The sequence below is a fragment of the Pelophylax lessonae genome, assembly GCF_965119305.1.
Source record: "Pelophylax lessonae genome assembly, chromosome: 5".
Lineage (NCBI taxonomy): Eukaryota > Metazoa > Chordata > Amphibia > Anura > Ranidae > Pelophylax > Pelophylax lessonae.
In genome coordinates this window covers 111504352-111530281 of record NC_138772.1, presented here as the reverse complement: position 1 = coordinate 111530281, position 25930 = coordinate 111504352, and the positions used below count along the sequence as shown (strand labels likewise).

Sequence of the window (25930 nt, the reverse complement as noted above, 5' to 3'; positions counted from 1 at the left end):
AAAATTGCTAGGATCAAGAAGATCCCAGCAGAGAGCCTATGTCCTTACTCCTGACTAGACAGATTAAAACTAATTACCTAGACCAGAGAGGGGGGGTTATATATAAGCTAAGGATGGCCCATGGGCGTTGCCAGGTGTTTTTTGTTCTGCCTAGCCCTACTCCTGGAGGAAGCAATATAACCAAGTAGTTATGATTTAAGGAGCGCTGTGTCCGTCAATGAACGAAATGTATTTTGCTACAATTCTTTGGTGAAAATAACCCAAATCAGTGTATATTATTCTGAAAAACGATCAATCCTGATATACTGACTGCCTATCTCATCCAAATCCTCCAAATGACGACTTTTTGGAAAGTAGACAGTCAAAGGTGTTGAGTAAAAGGCATGCCGAGTTTTTTGAAATTACAATTTTTTGTCTTTTTTTTTTTTCCGGAAAATAAAGAAATTAAATTAAAAAAAAAAATGTTTTTACCACAATTTTTTATTTTTATACATACTGTCAGTACAACGTCATTAAATAACTAGTGTGGCAGTAATCAAGGACTGGTGAAAACTTTTTTCCTTTTTTTTTTTTTTTACATTCTGTGACCAGAATAGTAGTGTTACCATTGTAACACTGTACTACTCTGGAGAAGTGATCATGATTTTTTCTCTCTTTACACACGTAATATTACTGTTATAAACAACCATTTTTACTGAATTAAATATTTATTCAGCGTATACTGTTGTGATTAGAGATGGGCTCAGGCGTGTTCAGGATCCTAGTCCCAACCCACCTGCCCGATACCGCCAGGAAGCGGACACTATACACTGCACCCCAGCTGCATAGACCGAGTAAAGTCTTAATGCCTGTGATTAGCCATGTGCAGTGTCGGCTTCCTGGAGGGATGGGGCAGGTGGGTTGGGAATAGGATCTTGAACACTCCTGAGCCCATATCTAGTTGTGAGTAGTAGCTAATCACATGGTACGGATAGGCTGTGATTGATTGGCCCTGTCTGTACCATGTGATCACTGTGATCAATCACAGAGTTCAACACAATCGTACACAATGAATGGCATGAATCAAAGCGATTCATTGTGTACAATTGTCATCTGATCTACTGTGATTAATCACAGGGATCACATGGTCTCTCAGTAGTGGGCTGGTACACTGATCAATCATCCACTGTGTTCGGTGGACACAGCGGGTGACAGATTGCGTCGGAGCTCAGCCCAGGGGGCTATGTGAGGCAAGATCCTGGGAGGACATCATAGGACATCCACCCAGGGTAATAGGGCTTCCAACCGGCCGTCGTTTCACACTAGACCAGGCGGGAAGCAGTTAAAGCTGAATTCCAGTTAGTACTTTAATATGTTACAGCAACAGTTTTTTTTTAATTTGCAAGAAAGATTTTATTAATTTATGTAAAACCTAACTATTGAGCAACCCTGTCAGTGTTAAATTGTTTGACTGAACCCTCTAACTGCCACGTTTAAAGGACTGCTTGGCCTGTTAAGCACTTCTGGACCACATGTATGTGACTTTGTGCATGAGATGTCGGACCCGCCGATCCTTCGGCGGAATGACAGAATGGCGGTCTGCTTATGTACACAAGGCAGAATGCTGTTCTGTCAGGAAGTGAGAGAGAGATTCATCTTGTGTTTCAGCTGAAACACAGATCTCTCTTTTCCTCTAGTGCATCCACTCCCCCCACAGTTAGAAAGCACTCCCTAGGAGCACACTTAAAGTGTTCCTAAACCCACAACAGTAAAATCTGTCTATAGAAGCAGAATAGCATGCTTGTTATACTCACTGTGTAACTTAAGTGATTTATCCTCTGCATTTTGTAAAAAGGCTGTGTGATCCTGTATGCACAGATCCTCCTCCTCCTCCTGCAAGTTCACTCTGGACAAGTCCAGATAAGCACATTAAGTGTACTTCAGCTGCACATGCTCAGTTTTGTCCTTATTGCTCAGAGGACACTTCCTGGTTTAAGCTGAGCTATACAGGTCACATGGAATTAACATGACATATTTGGGCGTGTATACATATCCTAAATGACAGCCCAGTCCCTCCCTTCTCCTCCATGTCCAGTAAATAAAAAAGGAACACAGTGGGTGGGATGTCACATCTTGATTGATGATCAGCACAGGGACAAACCGCACTGTCCAGACATGTTCACACATAGAAGGGTCTCGAAGCCTGATAGGACAATCCTAGGAGAAATAAAAACTCCTCCTACAAACTACCAGCCCTCACTGATACAAGTCACAAGATTGCGCTAATTGCTATATACAGCTAATGAGAAAAGGTATCAGTTTATATTTACTAAAATAATTGCATTTCCATGTTCTGTGTACTGTAGGAGACTAGATATAGTGAATGAAGGATCCTGGGTTTAGTAACACTTTACCCCTTGATTACCCCTGGTGTTAACCCCTTCCCTGCCAGTGTAATTTATACAGTAACAGAACTTTTTTTTTTTTTTGTTAGCACTGATCACTGTATTGGTGTCACTGGTCTCCAGAAAGTGTCACTTAGAGTCAGGTTTGTCCGCCACAATGTCGCAATCCTGCTAAAAATTGCTGATAGCTGCCATTACTAGTAAAAATAAAATGTCCACAAATGTATCCCATAGTTTGTAGATGCTATAACTTTTTTACAAACCAATCAAAACACACTTATTAGGATTTTTTTTAACCAAAAATAAGTAGCAGAATACATATTGGCCTAAATTAATGAAAACATTTGATTTTCTTAAATGGGAATGTTTTATAGCAGAAAGTAAAAAAAAATTGTTTTTTTTTTTTTTTTCAAAATTGTCGCTCTTTTTTTGTTTATAGCACAAAAAATAAAAACCGCAGAGGTGATCAAATACCACCCAAAAGAAAACTCAATCTGTGAAAAAAAAAAGACATCAACTTTATTTGGGTACAGTGTCGCACAACTGCGCAATTGTCACTTAAACCAACGCAGTGCCGTATTGCAAAAAATGGCCTGGTCTTTAAGGGTGTAAAACCTTCTGGAGCTGAAGTGGTTAAAAGAATTAAAAAAAAACAAAAAAAACAGACTTACTGGCCAGATCACCTGGCGAAAATAGAGAAACAAAGCCTAAAAATTAAAAAATAATTAAAAAAAAATAAACAAATGCAGCCATCAGATCTAAGAACTGGTAAACTGAAAAATATTACATTTATGTATTTTTTTAAATTGACTACCAATTTCATTTTACAAAGCAAGAAGAAAAATGTTCATGAAAACAAAAGAAAAAAAGTCTTCAAATACATATATCCAAAAAGAGTAGGTAGAATTGTGTATTAAAGCAGTAATAAATCCAGATGCAAACATTATATTGCAGCTTACAAATTCTTATATGTGATGGCTGCATTCATTTTCTCTTTGAGGCTATCTTTCTTTTCATCTGGTGAACCAGGTAGTAAGTCCATTGTTTTTCAACAAAACAAGCTTTGCTTCAAATGTTACAGTTAGACAAACCATTTAATACTGACAGGGGTGCTTAGAATGATCAACTTTTATTTCTAAATGAAAAACCCTTATTCCAAAACAGAAAAACATTTTGCTGTAATTGCTTGTGTAACTGCAATATACTGCACTGGAGTTAGGCTTTAGTTTGATAGTGTATTTAAATCTGCTAGTGCATTTCCCCTAGACTGTCAATACTGCTGTCCAAAAGTGCCCCCTCTGCTCACTCTTCTAGAGTGGGGGCACTCTAACACAGGTGGTGTGTTACTGGCCAGGTGAAAACAAGAAAAAGCATACAAAAAGAAAACAAATTTAATGATTGGTAAGTTGCAATATATTGCATTTTTTGGGTTTGAGTTTAATATCGCTTTGAGGTTCATAGAGAAAGCTTCTATTGGCCAAATGCTGTCCTAAACCTAACTCCAGGTGCTGGACTAAAAAAAAAAAAAAAAAAAAAAAAAAAAAAGCACAAACCGTTCCTTCCTAAATAGAAAGCAAAGTTTTCTATTACCAATGAGAAACACGCAACAATGACAAGACACAAAAGCAGTAAAGAGTAATTCATGCATACAGAAGGCTAGCAGACAGAGAGCTACTAGATGTCTAGCAAGAAGGAAGCAGGATTTACTTTGTCTATCTTACCAAAAGGAGAAGATGAATTTTCAACCTGGAAAGGGCATAAATCAAGACCTACAGAACCCAAAACCAGATAAAATGAATGATTATAATAAAGAAAAAGAGGATGTGATAATAAAGAAAGGGTGGAGGTGAATTTGTCAGGCAACATGCTTAAAATGTGTCCAAAGTAAAGAAAAAAAAAAAAAAAGCAGCAAATTATACAACATATTGTAAGATAAATAACAGCTGAAACCAAACATGTTTACTTAGGAACTCGAGTAGTGAGAAGTAATAGGAAACACTGGGGGAGACCATTAATAAAAGCGAAAAGGATGCAGAAAAACTTACCAGTCTGAGTTGATGTTTTCGAAAGAGCATCAGAAATAATACCGAAAAGGTCATCATCTGTGTTCAAAACTTCAGACAAATCTGCTAGAGGATCCTGAGAACAACCTTCGAGAATAACAGAGCAGAAAAGATGTCCAAACACAACGCTTATAGGAATGCTACAAAAACTATTTTCATTATTAGCACAACACACAGATTTCATGTTTTTCACAGTTATATTTTTAGGATAAAAGAATTATACTTGTAACCAGTGTTTAATTAGACTAAAATATTTTTGTTGCCGAAATACAACTAAAAAACAACTTAAACTAAAATGGCATTTTAGTCAAAAGACTATGACTAAGACTAAATTGAAATTTGATGTCAAAATTAACACTACACTACCACATAAGAATAAGTATTGGGTATCTACTAAGCAGCTGAAAGAAGTATTTAAGAAAAAGTGTCTTTTCCCCCTTAACTACTTCCGGCCCGCACTATAGCCGAAAGACGGCTACAGCGCGGGCTCTAATTTCCAGGAGGCCGTCTTTAAACGGCCTCCCAGTAACAGGCTCCCTGCGTGCTCCCGCGAGCGCGCATCGGGGAAAATCTGTGTCGCCAATCTGATCACCAGTGCCCTGATTACAAAAGAGGTAAATAAAATAACACAAGTGCCCACCATCAGTGCCCACATCAGTGCCCCCATCAGTGCCCATAGTGCTGCCAGTTAGTGCCCATCAGTGCCTGCTCATCTAGACACTGATGGGCACTGACTAGCAGCACTATGGGCACTGAGTGTGGGCACTGATGGTGCCACCCATCAGTGTCCAGCAGTGCCGCCTCTCAGTGTCCAGCAGCGCCGCCTCTCAGTGTCCAGCAGCGCCGCCTCTCAGTGTCCAGCAGCGCCGCCTCTCAGTGTCCAGCAGCGCCGCCTCTCAGTGTCCAGCAGCGCCGCCTCTCAGTGTCCAGCAGCGCCGCCTCTCAGTGTCCAGCAGCGCCGCCTCTCAGTGTCCAGCAGCGCCGCCTCTCAGTGTCCAGCAGCGCCGCCTCTCAGTGTCCAGCAGCGCCGCCTCTCAGTGTCCAGCAGCGCCGCCTCTCAGTGTCCAGCAGCGCCGCCTCTCAGTGTCCAGCAGCGCCGCCTCTCAGTGTCCAGCAGCGCCGCCTCTCAGTGTCCAGCAGCGCCGCCTCTCAGTGTCCAGCAGCGCCGCCTCTCAGTGTCCAGCAGCGCCGCCTCTCAGTGTCCAGCAGTGCGGCATATTAGTACCTCCTCATCAGTGCCACCTCATCAGTGCCCATAAGTGCCACCTCATCATGCCCATCAGTGCAGCCTATCAGTGCCCATCAGTGCCGCCTCATCAGCGCACATCAGTGAAGGAGAAAAATGTATTTATTTTCAAAATTTACTCGCAGAAAATAAGAAAAACTTTTAATTTTTTCAAAATGTTCTGTCTTTTTTCTTTTTTTTTGTAAGAAATAAAAAACCCAGAGATGATTAAATACCACCAAAAGAAAGCTCTATTTGTGTGAAAAAAATGATAAAAATTTCATATGGGTGCAGTGTAGCATGACCGCACAATTGTCATTCAAAGCGTGAGAGCGCTGAAAGCTGAAAATTGGCCTGGGTAGGAAGGGGGTGAAAGTGCCCGGTAGGCAAGTGGTTAATATTGATAAAATATTCAGCTAATATGTGCAATGGCATTACAGCCAATAAAGTCCACTTTTTTTTCCCCATAAATTTTTTTTTAATTTTTTTTAGAAAAGCAATATTTTTGTTTATGAAACGTGGTTTTATTTTTAAAGACGTTATATATCACAACGGCTTAAAGTGGGGTACACACTATGGAAAGGCCAATATATTGGGGGCCGATATGCACTTTCCCTGATATATCGGTATCACCCCCGGAACTGGCCGATATTTTTGTGACGTCCTTCTTAGGTTGCCTCCCTCGCCTTGGACAGCTTCGTCTGGAGTCGGGACTAGTCTCGCAGGAGTGTATCACAGCCATACACCCACCCACAACAGCCCGGTGCCAGCCAGCCACCCACATCCACAGGCCCTGTACCAGCCAGCCAGCCAGCCACAGGCACTATACCAGCAAGCCAGCCAGCCACCCAACCACCGGCCCTGCACCTGCCAGTCACAAGCACTGTACCAGCCAGCCACCCACAGGCACTGTACCAGCCAGCCACCCACCCACAAGCCCTGTACCAGCCACCCACTCACCACAGGGAGCCAGCCACCCACCCACCCGACACAGGGAGCCAGACAGCCAGCCACCCACCACAGGGTGCCAGCCAGCCACCCACCCACCAAAGGGTGCCAGCCAGCCACCCACCCACCAAAGGGTGCCAGCCAGCCACCCACCCACCACAGGGTAGCAGCCAGACACACACCCACCACAGGGTGCCAGCAAGCCAGCCACCCACCACAGGGTGCCAGACAGCCAGCCACCCACCCACCACAGGCTGCCAGACAACAGCCAGCCACCCACCACAGGGTGCCAGACAGCCAGCCACCCACCACAGGGTGCCAGACAGCCAGCCACCCACCACAGGGTGCTAGACAGCCACCACAGGGTGCCAGCAAGCCAGCCATTAAGCATTAAACAAAAATTAACACGCTCGGTACCAGATTTGTGTCAAAAATTGTCTATTTTTTAAACCTTTAAATGTTCAAAATATCGGCCCATATTGGCCGATACCAATACATTGTGACCAAAATATTGGTATCGGCCCTGAAAAAACCATATCGGTCTATCCCTAGTACACACTATAAGTAAATCGGGCAAACGGTCGTCTGATTTGCCTCATTGTTTCACAGCAAATCGGAGACTATGAACAAAAGTTCGTACAGAAACTCTCGTACAACAATTTTTTTTTTTTGGTTTACTGTTTTTGATCATGCGCAGTCTTTCTTTTCAGATTTTTCTTGTACAAAAATCATACGAAAACAGTACACATTAAACGAAAATCGTTAGTTTTTTTTTTTCCCGTACAAGAAAAATTTTGGAGTTTGTCCCTTTGACAATTTTCATACAAAAATTCAGAATCGACTGTAGAAAGTTATGCACACTATACGAAAATTCTTTGGACGAAACTTTTGCCTGATTTTCTTATAGTGTGTTCAAACCCTAAATCTGTGTCTGTAGTGCATGTTCAAACCTTAACATAAATAATAATATGGTATTGGATTTTTACTCTAGGAGTATAATGAGTTTGGCAGTTCTAGAGAAATGCTTAAATAATGCGTTACAATTCAACTAAATCGATTATATTTTAGTCAAGAAAAATTAGTTCAGTTGACTAAAACTCAAATAGCATTTTAGTCACAAGACAGACTAAAATGAAATCGAAATTTGACGTTAAAAATTGGATTTTTTTTTTACACTCACCGTAAAATTAATTTCTCTGAGTTCATCAACTGACACAGTGCTCCATTAATCATGACTGACTATAGGGGACTAGGAAGAACAAAAAACACTTGGCTAAGCCCATGGGCCCTCTTTAGCTGCTATATAATCCCCCATCTCTGCTCTAAAATTTAAAGAAAAAACACCCCTAAAAGGAACAACCCAGCTTAAAATGGCAGCCTGCAAACCCTTGCGTCCAAAAGAAGCATCCGCAGATGCCAAAGTTTCTTCTTTGTAGAATTTGGTGAAAGCATGCACTGAGGACTAAGTGGCCGCCTTGCAAACTTGAGAAACTGACGCTTGATGACAGAAGGCCCAAAAAGTACTCAGAGCCTGAATAGAATGCGCCGTGACAGGGAAAGGAGAAACCTAATCTTTAATAAAATAGGCCTGAGTCACCGTCTGTCTTATCCATCTAGAGATGGTAGCAGAAGAAGCAGCCACCCCTTTCTTAGTCCTTGTGTGACCACAAAGAGCGAGTTTGACCTCCGAAAAGGACTCTGTAGCTGCCAGATACACTTCAATCGCACAAACCACATCCAAGGTATGCAAAGCAAATTCCTTGGGATGAGCAGGCTTGGGACACTAGGAAGGCAAGACAATCTCCTCATTCTAATGAAAGTCTGGGACAACCTTAGGTAGGAACGGTGGACAGGGACGAAGAAACACCTTATCGCTAAGGACCACCAAATGGAGACTACGACAGGATAATGCTGCCAACTCTGACACCCGATGTAATAGCCACCAAGAATGTCACATTCTGGGACAACGTTGGCAAGGGAACATTCTCTAATGGAGGTTTCTGGAGAACCGAGAGCATCAAGTTTAAATCTCAAGGCGGCAAAAGTGACCTTACAGGTGGAGCCACATGTCAAACCCCCCTGAATGAAGGTACGAACTAAAGAGTGCGTGGCTAAGGGTCGCTGAAAGAAGATTGCCAAGGGAGACACCGGGCCCTTGATGGTACTCAAGGCCAACTTCTGCTCAACCACCGTTGAAGAAAGGTTAAGATCTGAGCCACAGAAAAGGAGAGGATGAGCGCCAATTGAATCACACCAAGAAATGTACACTTTCGACGTACAATGGTCAATTTCCTCGCCTTTATCATTGTAGGGATCACTGATCAAGACGAAACTCTATCAGTAGCTGGCTTTCAATAGCTAAGCCATTAAAACCAGCAACTGTAAAGAAGGATGCTAGGTCAGCCCTTGGGACAACTGGTCTTTTCTGAGAGGAAACACCCAAGCCCAAGCGTCAATTACTGCCATCAGAATGATTGGAAGCCACTCTTCCTTCATTCTTTGCAGGAACTGTGGCTTGAGCTGAGGATGATACTGGCCTTACAGTACCCCTAGGATGCCTGTGGCATCTGCCAGAGTAACCTGTGACCTCACCACAAACCTCATGCAGAGCCAAACCTGCTGAAGCTGCATGTAGGACTGTGCAAACATAACTGTCTTGAGGGTGGACATCACCAGACCAAGAACCTGCAGTTCGGGAGAGAGAACTGTCTGTGTGACAGCAGCCAGTGAATCATATGCCTGTGGCTACTTAAGTTTGTCCAGAGGAAGGACCACCCTGGTCAGAATTAAAACCAGACTTAGGCAATTCAATTTCTTGGACAGGGATAGGGGGGACCTTAAGTCGTTTGGACGTTACACAAACCTTTTCAGGAATTATATCAGCACAAGGAGACTCAGCACCAAAGAACCCCAAAATGGACGAACTTCCTTTTTTGGTACCCCCAAAAGAATAATTTTGTGGATCCCCTTGCAGCTCACGAAGGAGGTCAATGGGGCCCGAAACCAGCGAAGATGTCCCCCCACCTCAGTTATGAGTGAGGGCAGACCTTCATGCTGAAAGGGTCTTGTCTGCGGGTCCAGAGAAGCCAGCTCTAGGTTTACCAGACCAAGGTTGCTTGGAACCTCCTGGGGAAGACATGAAAGATCTATTTTCCTTGTCTGCAGTCCTGAAAGGATGAAAGAATTTTCTATGGGCTGAAAAGGCGGGCCTCTGTCTGCGACGAGGCCCCCCCCCCAATTAGAGACCCTTAATGATGTCATCCAGAGAAGCCCAAAAAAGGCAATCACCTTGAAAGGGCAGATCAATTAGAGCTTTCTTGGTGTTTTGATCTGCAAAGCAATTCTTAAGCCACAGCACGCACCTAATCACCACCGCTGAAACAGAAAGCTTGGACAGCAAAGGAGCTGTATCCAAAGCCTCATCACAAATAAACTGCAGCCCCTGGACGATTTTGTCAACTAAATCAACATAAGCAACAGGAACCTGCTCACTCCCCAGACCCTGCTGCACCGGGGTTCTCTTGCTGCATCCTCTGCCCTGGGACACCCACCAGGGTCCGGGACATTCACAGGGGGAGCCCAGCTCAATTGAGGGACTTTAGAATAGGAGGAGGGAACCTGCAGGCAGGCCTAACCATCCCGGCAGGGTACCTGCGCCCACACCAAACAGCCCAAAGGGGAGAGGGGGGACTGTACTTACCATTCCGTAGTGCGGGTGACGCTCCAGACTGAGCTCTTTGCTACTGAAGTAGGGGAGCTGTCAGCCAAGGGGGCGTTTGACTCGGACCAGCGTCCAGGCATATGTGACCCTGCGAGAAGTTTAACTTGTACGCCAGCCTCTATCCATAAGCCTATGTCGCAGCCGACCTAGCGAGTAGCTGCGGTCTGCATGCGCTCACTGGCTGGGCTGGGGGGGACCACTGAATCTAGATTATCCAGCCCATCACCCAGGCCAGCAGTTGGTTTTAGATCTCCCAAAACAAAAAAGCAAAAAAGATGCAAGGAAGAAGAAAGAAAAATGCTAGGACCAAGAGATCCCAGCACGGAGCCTAGGTCCTTATCCTTACTCCTGACTAGACAGATTAAAATTAAATACCTAGAGTAGAGAGGAGGGTTATATACCAGCTGAGGACAGCCCATGGGCGTAGCCAAGAGTTTTTTGTTCTTCCTAGTCCTACTCCTGTAGGAGGCAATATTACCCTATAGTCATGATTAATGTAGGGCTGTGCCAGATGATGAACAAAAGAGAAATTAACAGTGCTTGTAACTAAGGTGTATCGAATTTCTGTTTCTTAACGCACAGTAATTGTTACAGCATAACAAATTTCTTAGTATCCATAAAAAAAATGCTCTGCAGCAAAACAATGGTAAAAACGCAAATGCGTTTTTTCCACAATTTTTCTATGTTTCAGATCATTTTACCTGTTGCTGCTGCATTTTTTAGGTTGCACCTGTGAAAAATGGACGCGACTTGAAAACGCACATCACAGTGTGTTTTTTTATAGCAATTTCCATATATTTCAATGGGAATCCAATAGGATTCAAAGGGAACATTTTTTTTGCAAGGTGAAAAAGCAAAAAAAAAACTTATTAGTGTGAAAGGGCCCAAAGGGATATGTATGAATAATGTGAGGAATTTTAAAAGCCAGGATTTCATTCATGTATCCCTTAGTGGGGAGATTTACCCTTTCTATTTGTCCTTGTGACCACTGACCCAAAAGTGATGAGAGATGCAAAGTTTCAGAGTTGTCACAGCAACAGGAAATGAGTGGAAATCTCAACGGGAAACCTATTTCAGTGACAACTGTTTAGGAGGGGATTTTCCCATTGCGTTAGAAAGATTTCCTCTTATTTTCTGTTGTGTGTGGAAAATCTCTTGGGACTGGACACAGACAGCAAAGGAAAACCATGACAAGGAGTGTCATTTTCCTACTCTACTTAAAACAAAGTTTACCGGTACACTTTAAAGTAGGCCTGAACCTAAAGTGATGCTTTGCTATCTTAATGGGAATATCTAGAAACGTTAATTGTTCCTAAGCAGTATACTAAAAGGTATACCATTTGACTCAACTTCCTTCTGAAAAATAGCAGTGCACTTCTTGTGCTTGGGTAGCCTTGTTTTGTAGCCTCATAGCTATATATCTGCCACGTGAGATCGAAGGCATTTCTGCCTCTCGCTGCTAGTCTAACAGGATTTGGAGTGAGATTTGGTGATGTCCCTACAATACTGGTCATGGTTCTCCTTGCTGGAGAGAAAGCTGTACCCGAGGACCTGCAGTGCAAGGATCTAATTGCATCGGTTTCTTTCATTCTGTGGCTCTTTTGCCAATGCTCTTGCTGCTTCTTGATCATCAACCCACCAGTCATGATAGAAGCTTTGATATGAAGAAGCAAAGCCCTGCCCACTACCAAGATGGCAGATTCCACAGTGTGGAACAGGACATGCCAAGTCAGTATAGGGAAAAGATCAACTGCAGGGAGCCTATAGGTAGCCTATGGGGACTAGTCACTGCTTTTTGAGAGTACATTCACAGTATAAGTAATGTTTAGGATCTTGCTCACAGGTAAGATGGAAGCAGTGCCGATTGCAGTTTTCTTTTTTTGCTTTATAAACAAAACTTTATTGAAATGTCACACTGACATTTCATTATGTTCAACCGGACGCAGTGCGAGGTGGTGGATTGGTTTTGCTTAATCACTGGCAGTGCGATATGTGTCAATCAGAAGTCTGGCCTCACAGAATTGCATAAAACCTTTCGCAGGTAAAACAAATAACAGACTTTGTACCCTAGAGTGACCTCGAAGGATCAGGTCTACTTACTTTACCAGTTTTCGCTAGATCTCATTAATAAGGGAATCAATTTAAGCAATCATAACAAAAATGAAAGGTATAAGCCAAAAGAATTGGCTATAACCAGCAAAACAAAACTGAAAGCTGGGCAATTATGATAAATGCGTGAAAAAGTGTAAAATATTTTTCATAAGTATCTTAAGGATACATAAACCACACAGGAAAATGATTAATTAACCACTTGCTGACTGCCCTATAGCAGTTTTACTGCTACAAGGTGGCAGCTGTGCACCAGATCATGTATATATATGTAATCCTGCACCGCTTCCGCTGTGAATATTCGCAGCAAAAGCTGTTCTGCAGGTGCCGGGAACTCTATGTCCGCCCACACCCACTGATAGTTGGGCAGAGACTCAGAACAGAGCTCTGCCTATGTAAACAAGGCAGAGATTGATACTGACAGGGGGGAAGGAAAGGATTCTGTGTTTCCTCAAATCCATCTTTTCCCCTAGTAAAAGCAGCACACAAACACTGGCTAGGCACACAGGTAACCCTTTGATCGTTTTGGATGTTTAACCCCTTCCCAGCCAGGGACATTAGTACAGTGACAGTGCATATTTTTTAGCACTGATCAATGTATTAGTGTCACTGGTTCCAGCAAAATTTGACAAGTGTCAGTTAGTGTCTGATTGCCCGCCGCTAGAAGTTGCTTCATGACCCCATAGTATAAAAATATTAAATATCCAGTATATATCCCATAGTTTATAGACGCTATAACGTTCGCCTAAACCAATAAATATATACACTTATTTGAAATTCTTTTATCAAAAATATGTCAAAGAATACATATTGGCCTAAATTTATGAAAAAATACGATTTTTTTCCCCAATTCTTTTTATCGGATAGGTTTTATAGCAGAAAGTATGTTTCAAAAATGTTGTTTTTTTTTTTTTTTTGATTATAGTGCAAAAAATAAAAGCAATAACGATCAAATAACACCAACACTTGTGGGGGGGGGGGGGTGGAATGTATTCGGTTACAGCATTGAATGACCGCACAATTGTCAGGTAAAGTAACACAGACCAGCAAAGCAAAAAGTGGCCTGGTCAACCGGGGGGTAAATCTTCCGGAGGTCAAGCGGTTAATGGCCCTGCAAGGCTTCAACATTGGTGCTTAAGTGCTTATTATTTGTGTCTCAACATGACCAACTGAGAATCTGCAGAGAAGCAAAAGTAGGCCTGCAGGTGAGGTCAACATAAATAAAATCCCAAGAACAAAAATATATTTTGCAGCTTACCAATCCTTAGATGTGGTGTCTGCATTCGTTTTCTTTTTTCCCAGCTAAGTACATTTTCTGCAAATACAGAAAAAAAAAATGGTTGACCCTGATATAAATCCATCTCACTGCTATGTTCTGTAAACTAAACATAGATTTTAAACGTTACTGTCAGCTTGCCTTTCCTGCTGGGTGATAACCGTGATTATTGCTAGAGGCTAGAGCAGCAGCTAGCGATAATCGCAAGTAAATCCAGCAGGCTGGGTTCCTGCTGAACCAGCGGATATTGTTTATGGCCGGCCTTAGACAGGGCTGCCCATTATCCCCACTCTTATCTGCTTTGGAAATTGAGCCTCTAGCACAAGTTATAAAAGCTTCCCCCAATATCTCTGGTGTGAAAACAGCTGGGCAACATGAAAGATTTAGCCTTTTCACAGACGTTTTTCTCATTATTAACCCACTCATCTCTGAGAAATCTCCATGAATTCCTTATGTACTTTGGTGCTCTCTCAAGCTTCCCATCTAGTGTACATATATATATATATATATATATACACGTCCAGGACAGGAAGCCACGATCCTGGTAATGTTTTTTTGAAGCCAGTAATTGGCTTTTATGTAAAAGTAATTAAAGCTGCTTCACAGCTGCCTATTCACTTTACAGGGCTCAGAAGCGGGGCCTCCAGGCTTCGAAGCAAAGTAATGCAGTTTGGCTGGTTTGCAAACCAAGACTTTTCAAGCACATTTCAAACTAGACCTAGCGGGTGGCCTAGGTGTTCCAAATCACCTAAGATACTATTAGGCAGCCCAAATAACGCAACTAACAAAATACCACTCCACTACTGAAACCCAATTCTAGGTCATCCTAGAAGCGGTTGACTTTGACTCTTTGTCCGTACATAATCATCCTTAGTTTCACCCTCATGACAGAAACTCCCTCTCCAATCCTATCATCAGACTCTCTGCTCCCATGGGATATTTTGGTGAATTACTTTCCCCACAACTACCCCTCCTATTCAAAATTTTCAACCCGTCATTTCTCCCAGGACATGAAGAATCAGGTGATTTAAAACACTGGATTGACTTTGGAGTGGCCGGATTCCAAAGTCTTCTAACTCCAAAATGTGTGAAACCCTTCCCAAATTTACACAAAGACTACCAGGCAAACACTAGGTCTACTACTGCTTATTTTTTGAACAAGAGATTGACACTTAGAGCATTCAACCCACATTCTCCAGGGTTAATTTCCCTACCCTATATCACCCTGATATCTAAATATAGTCCAACACGTCTTAATTAGGAATAAAATTGGAATGTTTTTCAGGAATTTAGGATACCACTAAATCTTGTTCATGCATTTCTACAGTAGTGGAGAATAATTGTAAAGTGCTGCTTTGGTGAAACCTGGTACCAACCCACTGGTGCTTGTAACCCCTGGTAACCCTCCCACATGTATCCGAGGCTATATAAAAATAGACATTCCTACATACCTGGAGAACCATGTTACCCCATATATCTAGACCCCCCCCCCCCAATTCTACCTTTAATATTACTAAACTGATTGCACTATATGACACAACCATCACTAACCACATGTAGTTTAAGATCATGCAAAACTCACACAAAACTGTATTACTTATGCATTCTCTGTACAAACTGCTTAACTAGGTAACCTCTACACACTTTTTAAAAACTTTCAATAAAAAATACTGAAATAATAAAATCCATAACATGCTTTAAAACACCTGATATGCATGATAATATGCTTTTGGTGAAAATGGGCTACGAAGGAGGCCTCCAATTATTCACACTTGATAATACTGCTCACCCTTACCATCTGTGGCTTTGGAGGGTGTTGCAGCAGAGCTAAGCAGGGGGTCAGATGATGGATCCAGAAAGGTAGCATTAATGTTGGCTTTGTACGGCACCTGAGCGGTATCCTCAGACAAATTCTCAATGCTCGGCTTGTTTTGTCGACTGGTATCCAAAAGGTTTTTCCCAAAAAAAGCTTCCTGTGAAAAAGATGGACACATTATATTGACTAAAACCACGTAAATCTTTAGGAGGCATCAAAACAATAGCTATCAGGTGAAAACTGCACTTCAGATATGGCAAAAGAAACTTTGCTTTTCAAATGGTAACATTGAAGCTTGGTAATTACCAAGTGCAATTATAATTTTCATATAATTGAAATGATCTATTTTATATACTGTACATGGAAAGAAAACCGCATGAGTGTGTATGGATCAATTCTAGAAAATAAGGGTCAGGTTTGGATCTATTTTATTACAGTGGGGCAACTCAAATATATATTTATAGTAGATGCAAACCCAAAATGAATGACATTTAGTTTGTTAAAGAACTCCATGAAAAATGTTTTTTCTCCTATGCAGTAGGGCTGTGCCTGCACTGCATGGGTTAACTGCTCGTTTTATCTAGGGGCACACCAAAAGGCTATACTTATCCTATGCTTCAGAAAACAGCACTCCCCCACTTTCAGTGGTGAACTGTTCCTGCTGTCCTCCCGTCCAGAGCCAGTCTATGGGCGTGATGACGCCAGGAACAGTCTATGCACAAGACCGCTAGAATGCGGAGGGGTAGGAGAGGAAGGGACCGGTCTTGCATTTGAAGGGTGAGTGGATTAATTAAGTATATCTCTACTCTGCAATCTCCTAGACAAAAACAAGCAGTTAGCCCAGGTAGTGCGAGCATAGTCCCATTACAAGGAGGGGGGGGGGGGAATGTGTCCAGAGTTCTTCTTTAAAGCCCTTGGAGAAAACAAACATCAGTTTTCCATTTCTAATCCTTTGTTACAAATCACAGTGATGCTGATTGCTTGCAGCCTCTATCTACAAGCATGTGGTCTAGTAATGACTAAGTGGTATTTCTCAAGGCGGATTTCTTGATTGTGATAATAGTGCTCCATACCTGTGTGTTAAAATGGGCACTGGTAGTCTCTCAGAAAGAGCACAATTGGGAGACAGGGACAGAGTTTGCACCCTTCAATAGAAAGTGCCTAAAAAGGACCTTCATTGTAGGATAACAAGCGATTTAAATGAAAGCAAATTAAAAAAAAAAAAATGAAAATTAATATACCATACATTAAAGTTTTAGGAGTTTTCAATGGTTGGACTTACATCTACGTAAAGGTTCAACTCCAGGAAATTTGACATCATCAGTCTGGGATGAGGATTGTGTTAGATGAACTAGCAGATTTAGTTAAACCAACAAATCGAAGACAAACTATAGCTCAGTGTGTAGGTTACAATCAGCGCTACCTCTCACTTTTACCACCCAATACTGTGTCTATATAACGGAATATTTGTAAAATCTTACCGTAAAATTAATTTCTCTGAGTCCTCCGACAGTCGCCGCCCACTCACAAGTCTTCACCAATGGGTATTGACCTTTTCTCCGCAGGAGTAGCTAGGCAACAAGAATTGTTAATAACAAAAGCTTTTAGCATAGACACACCCCTAGGGGCTGTCCCCTCAGTCAATACCTCCCTGCACCAGCATTCCCAACTCAGTTTGGTAGCATAGCAGTAGGAGTACACAAAAACCCCAAAAGAGGGGCGGGGGGCGGCGACTGTCGGAGGACTCAGAGAAAGGAATTTTACAGTAAGATTTTACAAAAATTCAGTTTTCTCTTACGTCCTCCGACAGTCGCCGCCCACTCACAAGTCTTCACCAATGGGATGTCCCAAAGCAGTGTAGACATGAGGGGTGGGAGACGCAACCGTAGAAAAGGCAACGCAGTACCCACATCAGAGAAAGGAACCTTACCATAGTAAGAGAACCAACTGGGCAACAGGAACACGTGCTCAACAGGAGCAACAACCCAGGAAAACAAGTAACCCAGGGGTAAAACACCCCAATAACCAAGGGCCCAAAAAAACAAGGGTCCCTAAGAAACTGCCGCACTGAGAACTTTACGGCCAAAAGGAGGCATCGGCCGATGCCTGAACATCCACCTTATAAAATTTTGAGAAGGTGTGAACGGACGAACAAGTCGCCGCCTTACACACCTGTGCCACAGAAGCCTGATGCCGGAAAGCCCAAGACGTACTCAAAGATCTGGTAGAGTGCGCCTTCACAGGGAAGGGAGGAACCTTCCCCTTCAAGGCATAGGCTTGCTCAATGGTCTGTCTGATCCATTTGGCGATGGTCGCAGCCGACGCCGCCATGCCCTTCCGAGGTCCCTCAGGAAGGACAAAGAGGGAATCCGACTTGCGAAAAGATTTAGTGGACGACAGGTAAACCCTGATAGCCCGGACAACATCCAAGGAATGCAAGGCAACCTCCTTCGGATGCTTAGGCTTCTCGCAGAGCGAAGGCAAGACAATGTCTTCATCAAGGTGAAGCTCCGAGATCCTTTTCGGAAGAAAGGATGAGTTAGGTCGCAAGACCACCATATCCTTGTGAAGCACCAAGTAGGGAGAGCTGCAGGACAAAGCCGCCAGCTCCGACACCCTGCGAGCCGAAGTGATCACCACCAAAAAGTCAACCTTTTTGGACAACAGAGACAACGAGTTCTCCCTGATCTGTTGTAACACGGACAGAACTAAGTTCAAGTCCCATGGAGGCAAAGGTTCCCTCCTAGGAGGGGCCAAATGTCGCACCCCCTGAACAAAGGTGCTAATCAATGAATTAGATGCCACAGGGCGTTGAAAGAGAACGGCCAGCGCAGAAATCTGACCCTTAATCGTGGCCAGCGCCAAACGCTGGTCCACTCCAGTTTGGAGGAAAGCCAACACTCTCGACACCGAGTATGAGCGAGGGGAATACCCCCTGGACTCACACCAAGCAAAGTATGCTTTCCAAGTACGGTAGTAAATTTTTCCTGAAGAGGCTTTTCTAGCCTTTATCAAAGTGGGAATGACCTCAGGGGAGAGACCCCTATCCTTCAGGACCTGGCTTTCAACAGCCAGGCCGTTAAAGCCAGCGACTGTAAAGCAGGATGGAATATCGGCCCTTGAGACAGAAGGTCTTCCCGAAGCGGCAGGCGCCACGGAACGTCGACTGCCAGATTTACGAGGTCTGCGTACCAAGACCGGCGAGGCCAGTCCGGTGCCACCAGAATCACTGCATGTTGTTCCGAGGCTAATCTGCGAATCAGCCTGGACAGTAGTTGAATCGGGGGAAAGGCATACATCAGACGATACTGATGCCAGGGCGCCACCAACGCGTCCGAGGTGTCCGCCCGAGGATCGCGCGTTCTTGCTACGAACCTTTCCACCTTGTTGTTTAGACGAGACGCGAACAGGTCCACATCTGGGGAACCCCACTTCGCGCACAACATCTGAAAGACATCCGGGTGAAGGGACCATTCCCCCTGGTCCAGGGTCTGGTGACTCAGATAGTCCGCCTGCCAGTTCTCCACCCCCGGTATGTGAACTGCCGTTATCGCCGGGACGTGCGTCTCGGCCCAAGACAGAATGTCGGCCACTTCCTGAGCCGCCCGGGCACTCCTGGTGCCCCCTTGATGGTTGATATAGGCCACCGCGGTGGCATTGTCCGTCTGAACCCGAACTGGACGGCCCCGAAGCCGGTCCGTCCATCGCAGAAGGCAAAGCTTTATCGCCCTCAATTCCAGAATATTGATTGGAAGGGAGGACTCCTCCTCCGACCAAGTTCCCTGGGCGGACAAAACGCCCAGAACACCACCCCAGCCCGACAGGCTGGCATCCGTGGTGATCACCGTCCACAATAATGGACGAAAAGACTTGCCCCCCGACACTGCCGGGGACTGGAGCCACCACAGAAGATCTCTTCTGGTGCTGTGGCTCAACGAGATCCGCAGATCCAGGGATTGCGTCCGCCCGTCCCACTCGGCAAGAATATCCGCTTGGAGACCACGCGTGTGAAACTGGGCAAAGGGGATCGCCTCGAAAAACGAGACCATTAAACCTAGACATCTCATGCATGTCCGGAGAGACGAGTGCCGGTTGTCCCTGAGGGACCTGACCTCGTCCTGAAGTGTCCGAACCTTGTCTTCCGGTAAGAAGACCTTCGCTTGGACAGAGTCCAGAATCATTCCCAGGTAGGGAAGGCGAACCGAAGGACACAGAGTCGACTTCGGAATGTTTATGGTCCAACCGAACTCCTGCAGTGTCCGCATCGTGGTGGACAGGTCGGTCACCAGGCACTGACTGGCATTTGACCTTATCAGGATATCGTCCAGATACCCCAAGACAGCAATGCCCTGTGCTCGTAACAGGGCCAGAACCGGCGCCAGCACCTTGGTAAAAACCCGTGGAGCCGAAGCGAGACCGAAAGGCAACGCCACGAATTGGTAGTGATCCTCCGCAATGGCGAATCGAAGGTACCTCTGGTGACCCTCGAAAATGGGGATGTGTAGGTACGCATCCTTCAGATCGATGGAGGCCATGAATTCCCCCGGACTCAGGGCAGCCACCACTGAGCGCAGGGATTCCATGCGGAACTTGCGAACCCGCACAAATCGTTTCAGAGCTTTCAAGTCCAGAATCGGACACACCTTGCCCTCCTTTCTGGGCTCAGTGAACAGATTGGAGTAAAACCCCCCAAATCTGTCCCGATGAGGCACCGGAACAACCACCCCTTGGCCCCACAGGTCCCGCACCGCCAGGTGCAGATCCTGCAAGCGCTCCGGAGACCGCTGAAGATTTGAGGGAAAAAATCTGCCTGCCGGCCGAGAGAGAAATTCGATCTTGTAACCAGATCGAACGATTTCCTGAACCCATCTGTCCCGAATGTGGGTCAGCCAAGGTTGTAGGAAACCGCGCAGACGTCCCCCCACCCCAGAAACGGGTGAGGGCGCCCCTTCAGGCGGAATTGGCATGGGAAGTCGAACCGGACTGGCCGGACTTCTGCTTACCTGCCCACGGCTTCTTCTGGGAGCCTTGGCCTTTGAAGGGCTTGCCCTTGGATTGCGACCGAAAGGCACGAAAGGACCCCTGAGAGGGCCTAAACGAGGAATTCCGTTTACCACGGAAGGACTTATGCTTGTGAGACTGGGGTAAGAGATTACTCTTGCCCCCCGTAACTCCTTTAATCAGAGCATCCAAAGCCTCGCCAAAAAGGCGAGATCCCGCGTAGGGAAAATCCGCCAGCGTCTTGCGAGAAGATTGGTCGACCGATCCAACTTTTCAGCCATATCAGACGACGGTTCAGTATCGCCACGCTGGACAGGCGCGCAGCCAAGGGAGCTAAATTCAAATCCGCATCACACAAGTACATGACACCTTGATGGATCTGATCCACCATAGCCAACGTGGCAGGCGGAGCCGAATCAGCCACCAGGGTGCGCCTGAGCACCTTCGTCCAATCTGTAACAGCCTGGGCCGCCATAATAGAAGCAAAAATAGGCTTCAGCATAGATCCAGCAACCATATAGGCATGACGGGCAAGAGACTCCAGCCTCCTGTCCGTAGGGTCCCGGAAAACCGGGGTATCCTCAGAAGGAACCGCAGTAGCCTTGTTCAAAATGGCCACCGCGTGATCCACCTGAGCGCAGCCCACCGTAAACTACTGTATGCACCGATCCCGCAGGGATAGAGGACACCGAGCAAGGAATGACAGGACAAAGAAGGTAAATACCTGGAGAGAGCACAAACAGGCTTCTGCCACCGATCGCTGTCCCAGAGAAGAGGAAGTGATGCAATAGCTGGCTGACTGAAATAGCCTATGTAGGCTCCGCAAACATGGCCGCTCGGCTGAGGGATGAGGCTACAGGAAAATGGCGCCGACATGTGCCCGAACTATCGCGGCCCGCCAAAATGGCGGCGAATGGCGCCAAAACACGGCGCTGTACAGGGACAGGGCCGGTCACAGCATATATGCAAAAAAATGGCGGATCGCAGCAGCGGCCGCCGCACAACACATGTCTGTACCTATATCTGCACCCAGAGTAGAACTCACAGCAGAGCAGGATGGCCCCCCCTCGCAGCCCACAGGCAATGCATCCATACAGGGATCTGACAGGGAGCCCGCATTTTCACAGACATGGGGGTTCTACACAGCCACAGACTGACACCCACACAGAAGGTCCCCCCACAGAAGGTGCTTACCGTACCGGATGGCGTGGGGAGCCGTCTCCAGCGACAAACCGCTATCAAGGCAGACAGGGAGTGCCGCAGCCAGGACGCCTGTAGATCGCAGCCATAGACCGCAGCATGGCGTCCAGTGAGGTAGCCACCTCACAGGCAGCATCCCTGCAGCGAACAGGGATGGGTCGTTCAATGTGCCAGGGCAAACCTAAGCTGAACGCTCGATGGCAGGCTGGGGATCCATCTGGCACTCAGCCCTGAGATCCAGGGCGGCCAGTCCGAGACCCAGCTCCGCATGAACATCTTCATCCGAAGAACCCTAAACTAAAGCTGACAAAAAATAACAGCTAGTTAAAGAAAAATACTTGAAATAAAATCAAAAAAGGGTAGAAGGCTGAGACTGAAGCCCCAGCACAGGAAAGCCTGCTACTCCTAAGCTAGGCAAGATCAAACTGAGTTGGGAATGCTGGTGCAGGGAGGTATTGACTGAGGGGACAGCCCCTAGGGGTGTGTCTATGCTAAAAGCTTTTGTTATTAACAATTCTTGTTGCCTAGCTACTCCTGCGGAGAAAAGGTCAATACCCATTGGTGAAGACTTGTGAATGGGCGGCGACTGTCGGAGGACGTAAGAGAAATTTTATTTCAATGTATTCATTAATTATATTATGTTGCTGCTGTACACTCCTAGGGATTCAAGCACACAAATTAACTACAAATATTGTTACAGTGCAGCACAACCCAAAATCACCATAAAAAGTAATTTAGGGTGGGTCAAAATACTTGTAAACATCAAAAAATTTATTAAATAAAAAAAAACACCCTTGTGATGTCACAGGCTCGGCTCCTCCCTCTCATAGGAGGTAGGAGCCGAGCCTGTGACGTCACGCAGCCACCACGATTCGTGCTGAGTGGTAAGCAGACATACGTGATAGACACTCAAAGCGATTTTTATCTTATTTTCCGTAACTGTGTGTTTTATAGGGGCATTTTGAATAACCTTTATTTAAATGGCGAGCACTATGTAGTCTGCCTTTTGTGATTACATGATGTTCGCAGAACAGTAAGAGGAGCTTACAGAGTCTGATGCCTGGAGGGGAGATCCTAACAGGAGTGATTATTTACAAAGCTGATTGATCTCATCTTTGAGGCGAGCAGGTTTTCCAGTAGGTGGTGGTGTGCTCTTTCTGGTCTCATTAAGTGAAGGGTGACTGAAAAACACTGCGGTGGATCACTTTTTATTTTTATAATGGACTATGTTTTTTTTGGGGGGAGGTTTTTTTCATGAATTTTTGATATTTACAAGGACTTTGATGACACATCTTATATTACTTTTTATGGTGATTTTGGGTTGCGCTGCACTGTAACAATATTTGTATGAAACTCTAGCTCACACTGCATTTACACAAGCAATTACAGAAACAGATTTTTTTTTTCTTTTGGGAAAAAGGTTTGACATTAATTAAAAAAGCTGATTATTGAAGCACCCCTGTCAGTGGTAAAAGGTTTGTCTCAACATTCTTAACTGATACATCTGCAGGAGAGCTTTTTCTGTTACTGGCAGGGTCACCAGGTAAAAATAAAGGAAAGAAAGCGTAAACGAAAATGAATGCAGCCATCACATCTAAAAAGTGGTAAATTGCAATATAATGTTTGCTTTTAGGTTTAATCCTGCTTTAACTTTCCCAGAGTCATTCAGAAAAAAAGTATTTCCTATAATTTGTACCAATATGCATTACTAATATATATATATATATATTTATATATATATATATATATATATATATATATATATATATATATATGGGCTGATTTACGAAAGGCTAAGATACTATGCACTGCAAGTTGCTCTAGATCTTAGTAAAGGATGGGAAACTCTGCTTATTTCTATCATCCAATCATGCACAAGCAAGAATGCAGTTTTTTTTTTATTTTCCTTGCACATGATTGGGTTTTCTTTGCAAAGTGAAGCTTGAAGCTTTACCTAATTTACGAAGCTCTGAAGCAACTGCAATTTAGGGCACAGTATTTTAGCCTTCAGTAATCAACCCCTTAGCTTGTTTCCAGCCCTGTTGAAGGACATGCACAACTACCAAATTACATCGGCTTTTAGTGCTTAGATATTTTAATAAAGATCTACTAATTTGCTTCATGTAAATGTTCAGCATTATTTAATCTTCCTTCAGCAACCGGAAAAGTTCTCCTAACTATAGAGCAGCATATGTGTGGTTTCTTTTGTTCTCACATTTTAGACTGGGCAGAGAAACATACATGCCTGGCAATGGTTTCTGTGTGCCTAGGAAAGTTTGTTTTAAATGGTCCAAAATGTATTAAAAGACAATTGCAATTACCTGCAGATATGTTGGAAAGGTTTCCTCAAGTTTGTTTTTCTTTTTCCGGTAACGTTTCCTAATTTTTTCTGTGTTCTCGGAGCTAGGAGCTAATTCATCCATTGGAGTATCAGGCAGCGGTTCATTCCAGGCTTAGGATGTACACAGAATGTAATTTAGAAGACAACAAATTGTATGTTTACATCATAGCAAATGGCAAAACTAATGCGACCCTGAAGATAAAATATTACCTTGAAAATATTTAATAGTAGCAGATAGCAGACAGCGTTGTGCTGTGTTGTATTATTAGGAAATACATTCAGCACACCAGAAATGCCACACAGATCTAAAGCTCACTGCACAGGGAAACACTGATAACTTTCCAGCAATAAAATTTATGCGGCTTCATTTATTAAAGTGTCTTCACATGTGCTTTCCAGGATAACAGGAAATCCTGTTTGGTTTTCTAATTTAAGTAACAGAGTCAAACCTATCCCAGAGAGTGGCACGTGGAAATTTCAGTGCCACCGCCTCTATGGGAGTCACTGGTCAACCTCCAGTCTGTAAAATAATGTAACCAACCACCTATTTACAAGCTTGCTGTGGGAGTTGCAGAACCCCCCCAATTTTAAATAAAATCAAAAAGGGAATCTCCATATGTCCTGGAAATCCACTTTTACATGACCAGTTTTGCACTGCCTCATAATAACCAGTCAGAATCAAACCTGCAGGGAAAATGAAAGCTTGAATCTGTGTGGTTGCTAGGAGGCAACACAGGCAGTTCTTATTTTAGACATTTTAATAAACAAGGGCCACGTGTGTGCTAGGCTTACTACGATAATGTAGCATAAAAATGGACGTACCATCATCTTTGCCTGGCACAAGTTCAGAAACTGAGCCAGAAGAATCTTTTCTGGAAAGAGATCTCTTGGATTTCCCTTGACCTGTTCGGCTTCTTTGGCGCACCATAAATCCACCAATACCTGGAGGGAGGTTACACTGATCAGTTTATCTTATTTATCCTGTATTCTAAGGCTTGTCAGAATTCCGAGTTTTAATAAATTAATTTCTTCCGTGAATGCAGAAATTCTGGTACAAAAACATTTTAAAAATAATGTACCTGTCTTCGAGCACAATACAAAATATGACCGTTTAAATCAGGGATCACTAAATGGCAGATGGCTGACCGCGGTCCAGATCCGGAAAAAGTCTATGTCCCATCCAGATCTGCCATGGTCACGCCATTTAGAAGCCGATTTTTCCCCTGCCGCTAGCACTGTCTTCTCTGCAGAGCTGGCATCGGGAGGCAGCAGTGATGGACTTAGGGCAGGAGCTGGCCCAGTTAACTGACCGATTGCTAGGACCGCCCTGCATCCTAGCAACCAATTAGTTAACTGGGGTAGCTCATGCCCTCTGTCCATCGCTGTGCTGTGCTTCCAAAATCAGCTATAGACCACCTGTGCCTCTCGGCCCTCCGCCCTGTGTAGAGCAGGACAGGGAAGAGGGCTCTGTCACTACTATGAAAGACAGAGGAAGCTGGGGTGATGTAAAGGGGGTCCAGAAACTGTAATGTGAAGGGGGGGGGGCAAATATAAAGAAGGGGGGAAGGCCAGGACAGGAATGTGAAGGGATATGGCCAAGGGGGTGAGGATAGAAATGTGAAGGGGGCTGGTGACTGCAATGTGAAGGAGGGGTGCTATAAAGTGTGGTGAGGACAGGAATGTAAAGGTGGATGATATAAAGGGGGGCTGGAAACTGCAATTTAAAGTAGGTTGTGATATAGAGGGGGGCCGAGGATAAGAATGAGAAGGGGGGCTGAGGACTGTAATGTGCAGGAAGTTAGAACGTGTAATGAGAGCATGAGAACACTGATGTAATAAAAGGATT

General features: G+C 44.4%; 1 protein-coding gene across 9 annotated transcripts in view; it reads right to left on the bottom strand.

The window, feature by feature from the left end:
- Positions 1-25930, bottom strand: part of KMT2C (lysine methyltransferase 2C) — a 448529-nt gene that overhangs the window by 137369 nt on the left and 285230 nt on the right. For 6 of the 9 annotated variants that reach the window (XM_082258361.1, XM_082258363.1, XM_082258369.1 and 3 more), the window contains 6 exons: positions 24907-25026; positions 24065-24195; positions 15522-15699; positions 13709-13765; positions 4430-4534; positions 4106-4153 (listed from right to left, as the gene is read on the bottom strand). In XM_082258361.1, the coding sequence (XP_082114487.1) occupies positions 4106-4153; positions 4430-4534; positions 13709-13765; positions 15522-15699; positions 24065-24195; positions 24907-25026 (639 nt within the window). The remainder of the gene's footprint in view (positions 1-4105; positions 4154-4429; positions 4535-13708; positions 13766-15521; positions 15700-24064; positions 24196-24906; positions 25027-25930) is intronic. The other 3 variants (XM_082258364.1, XM_082258365.1, XM_082258368.1) reach the window with 2 other exon arrangements.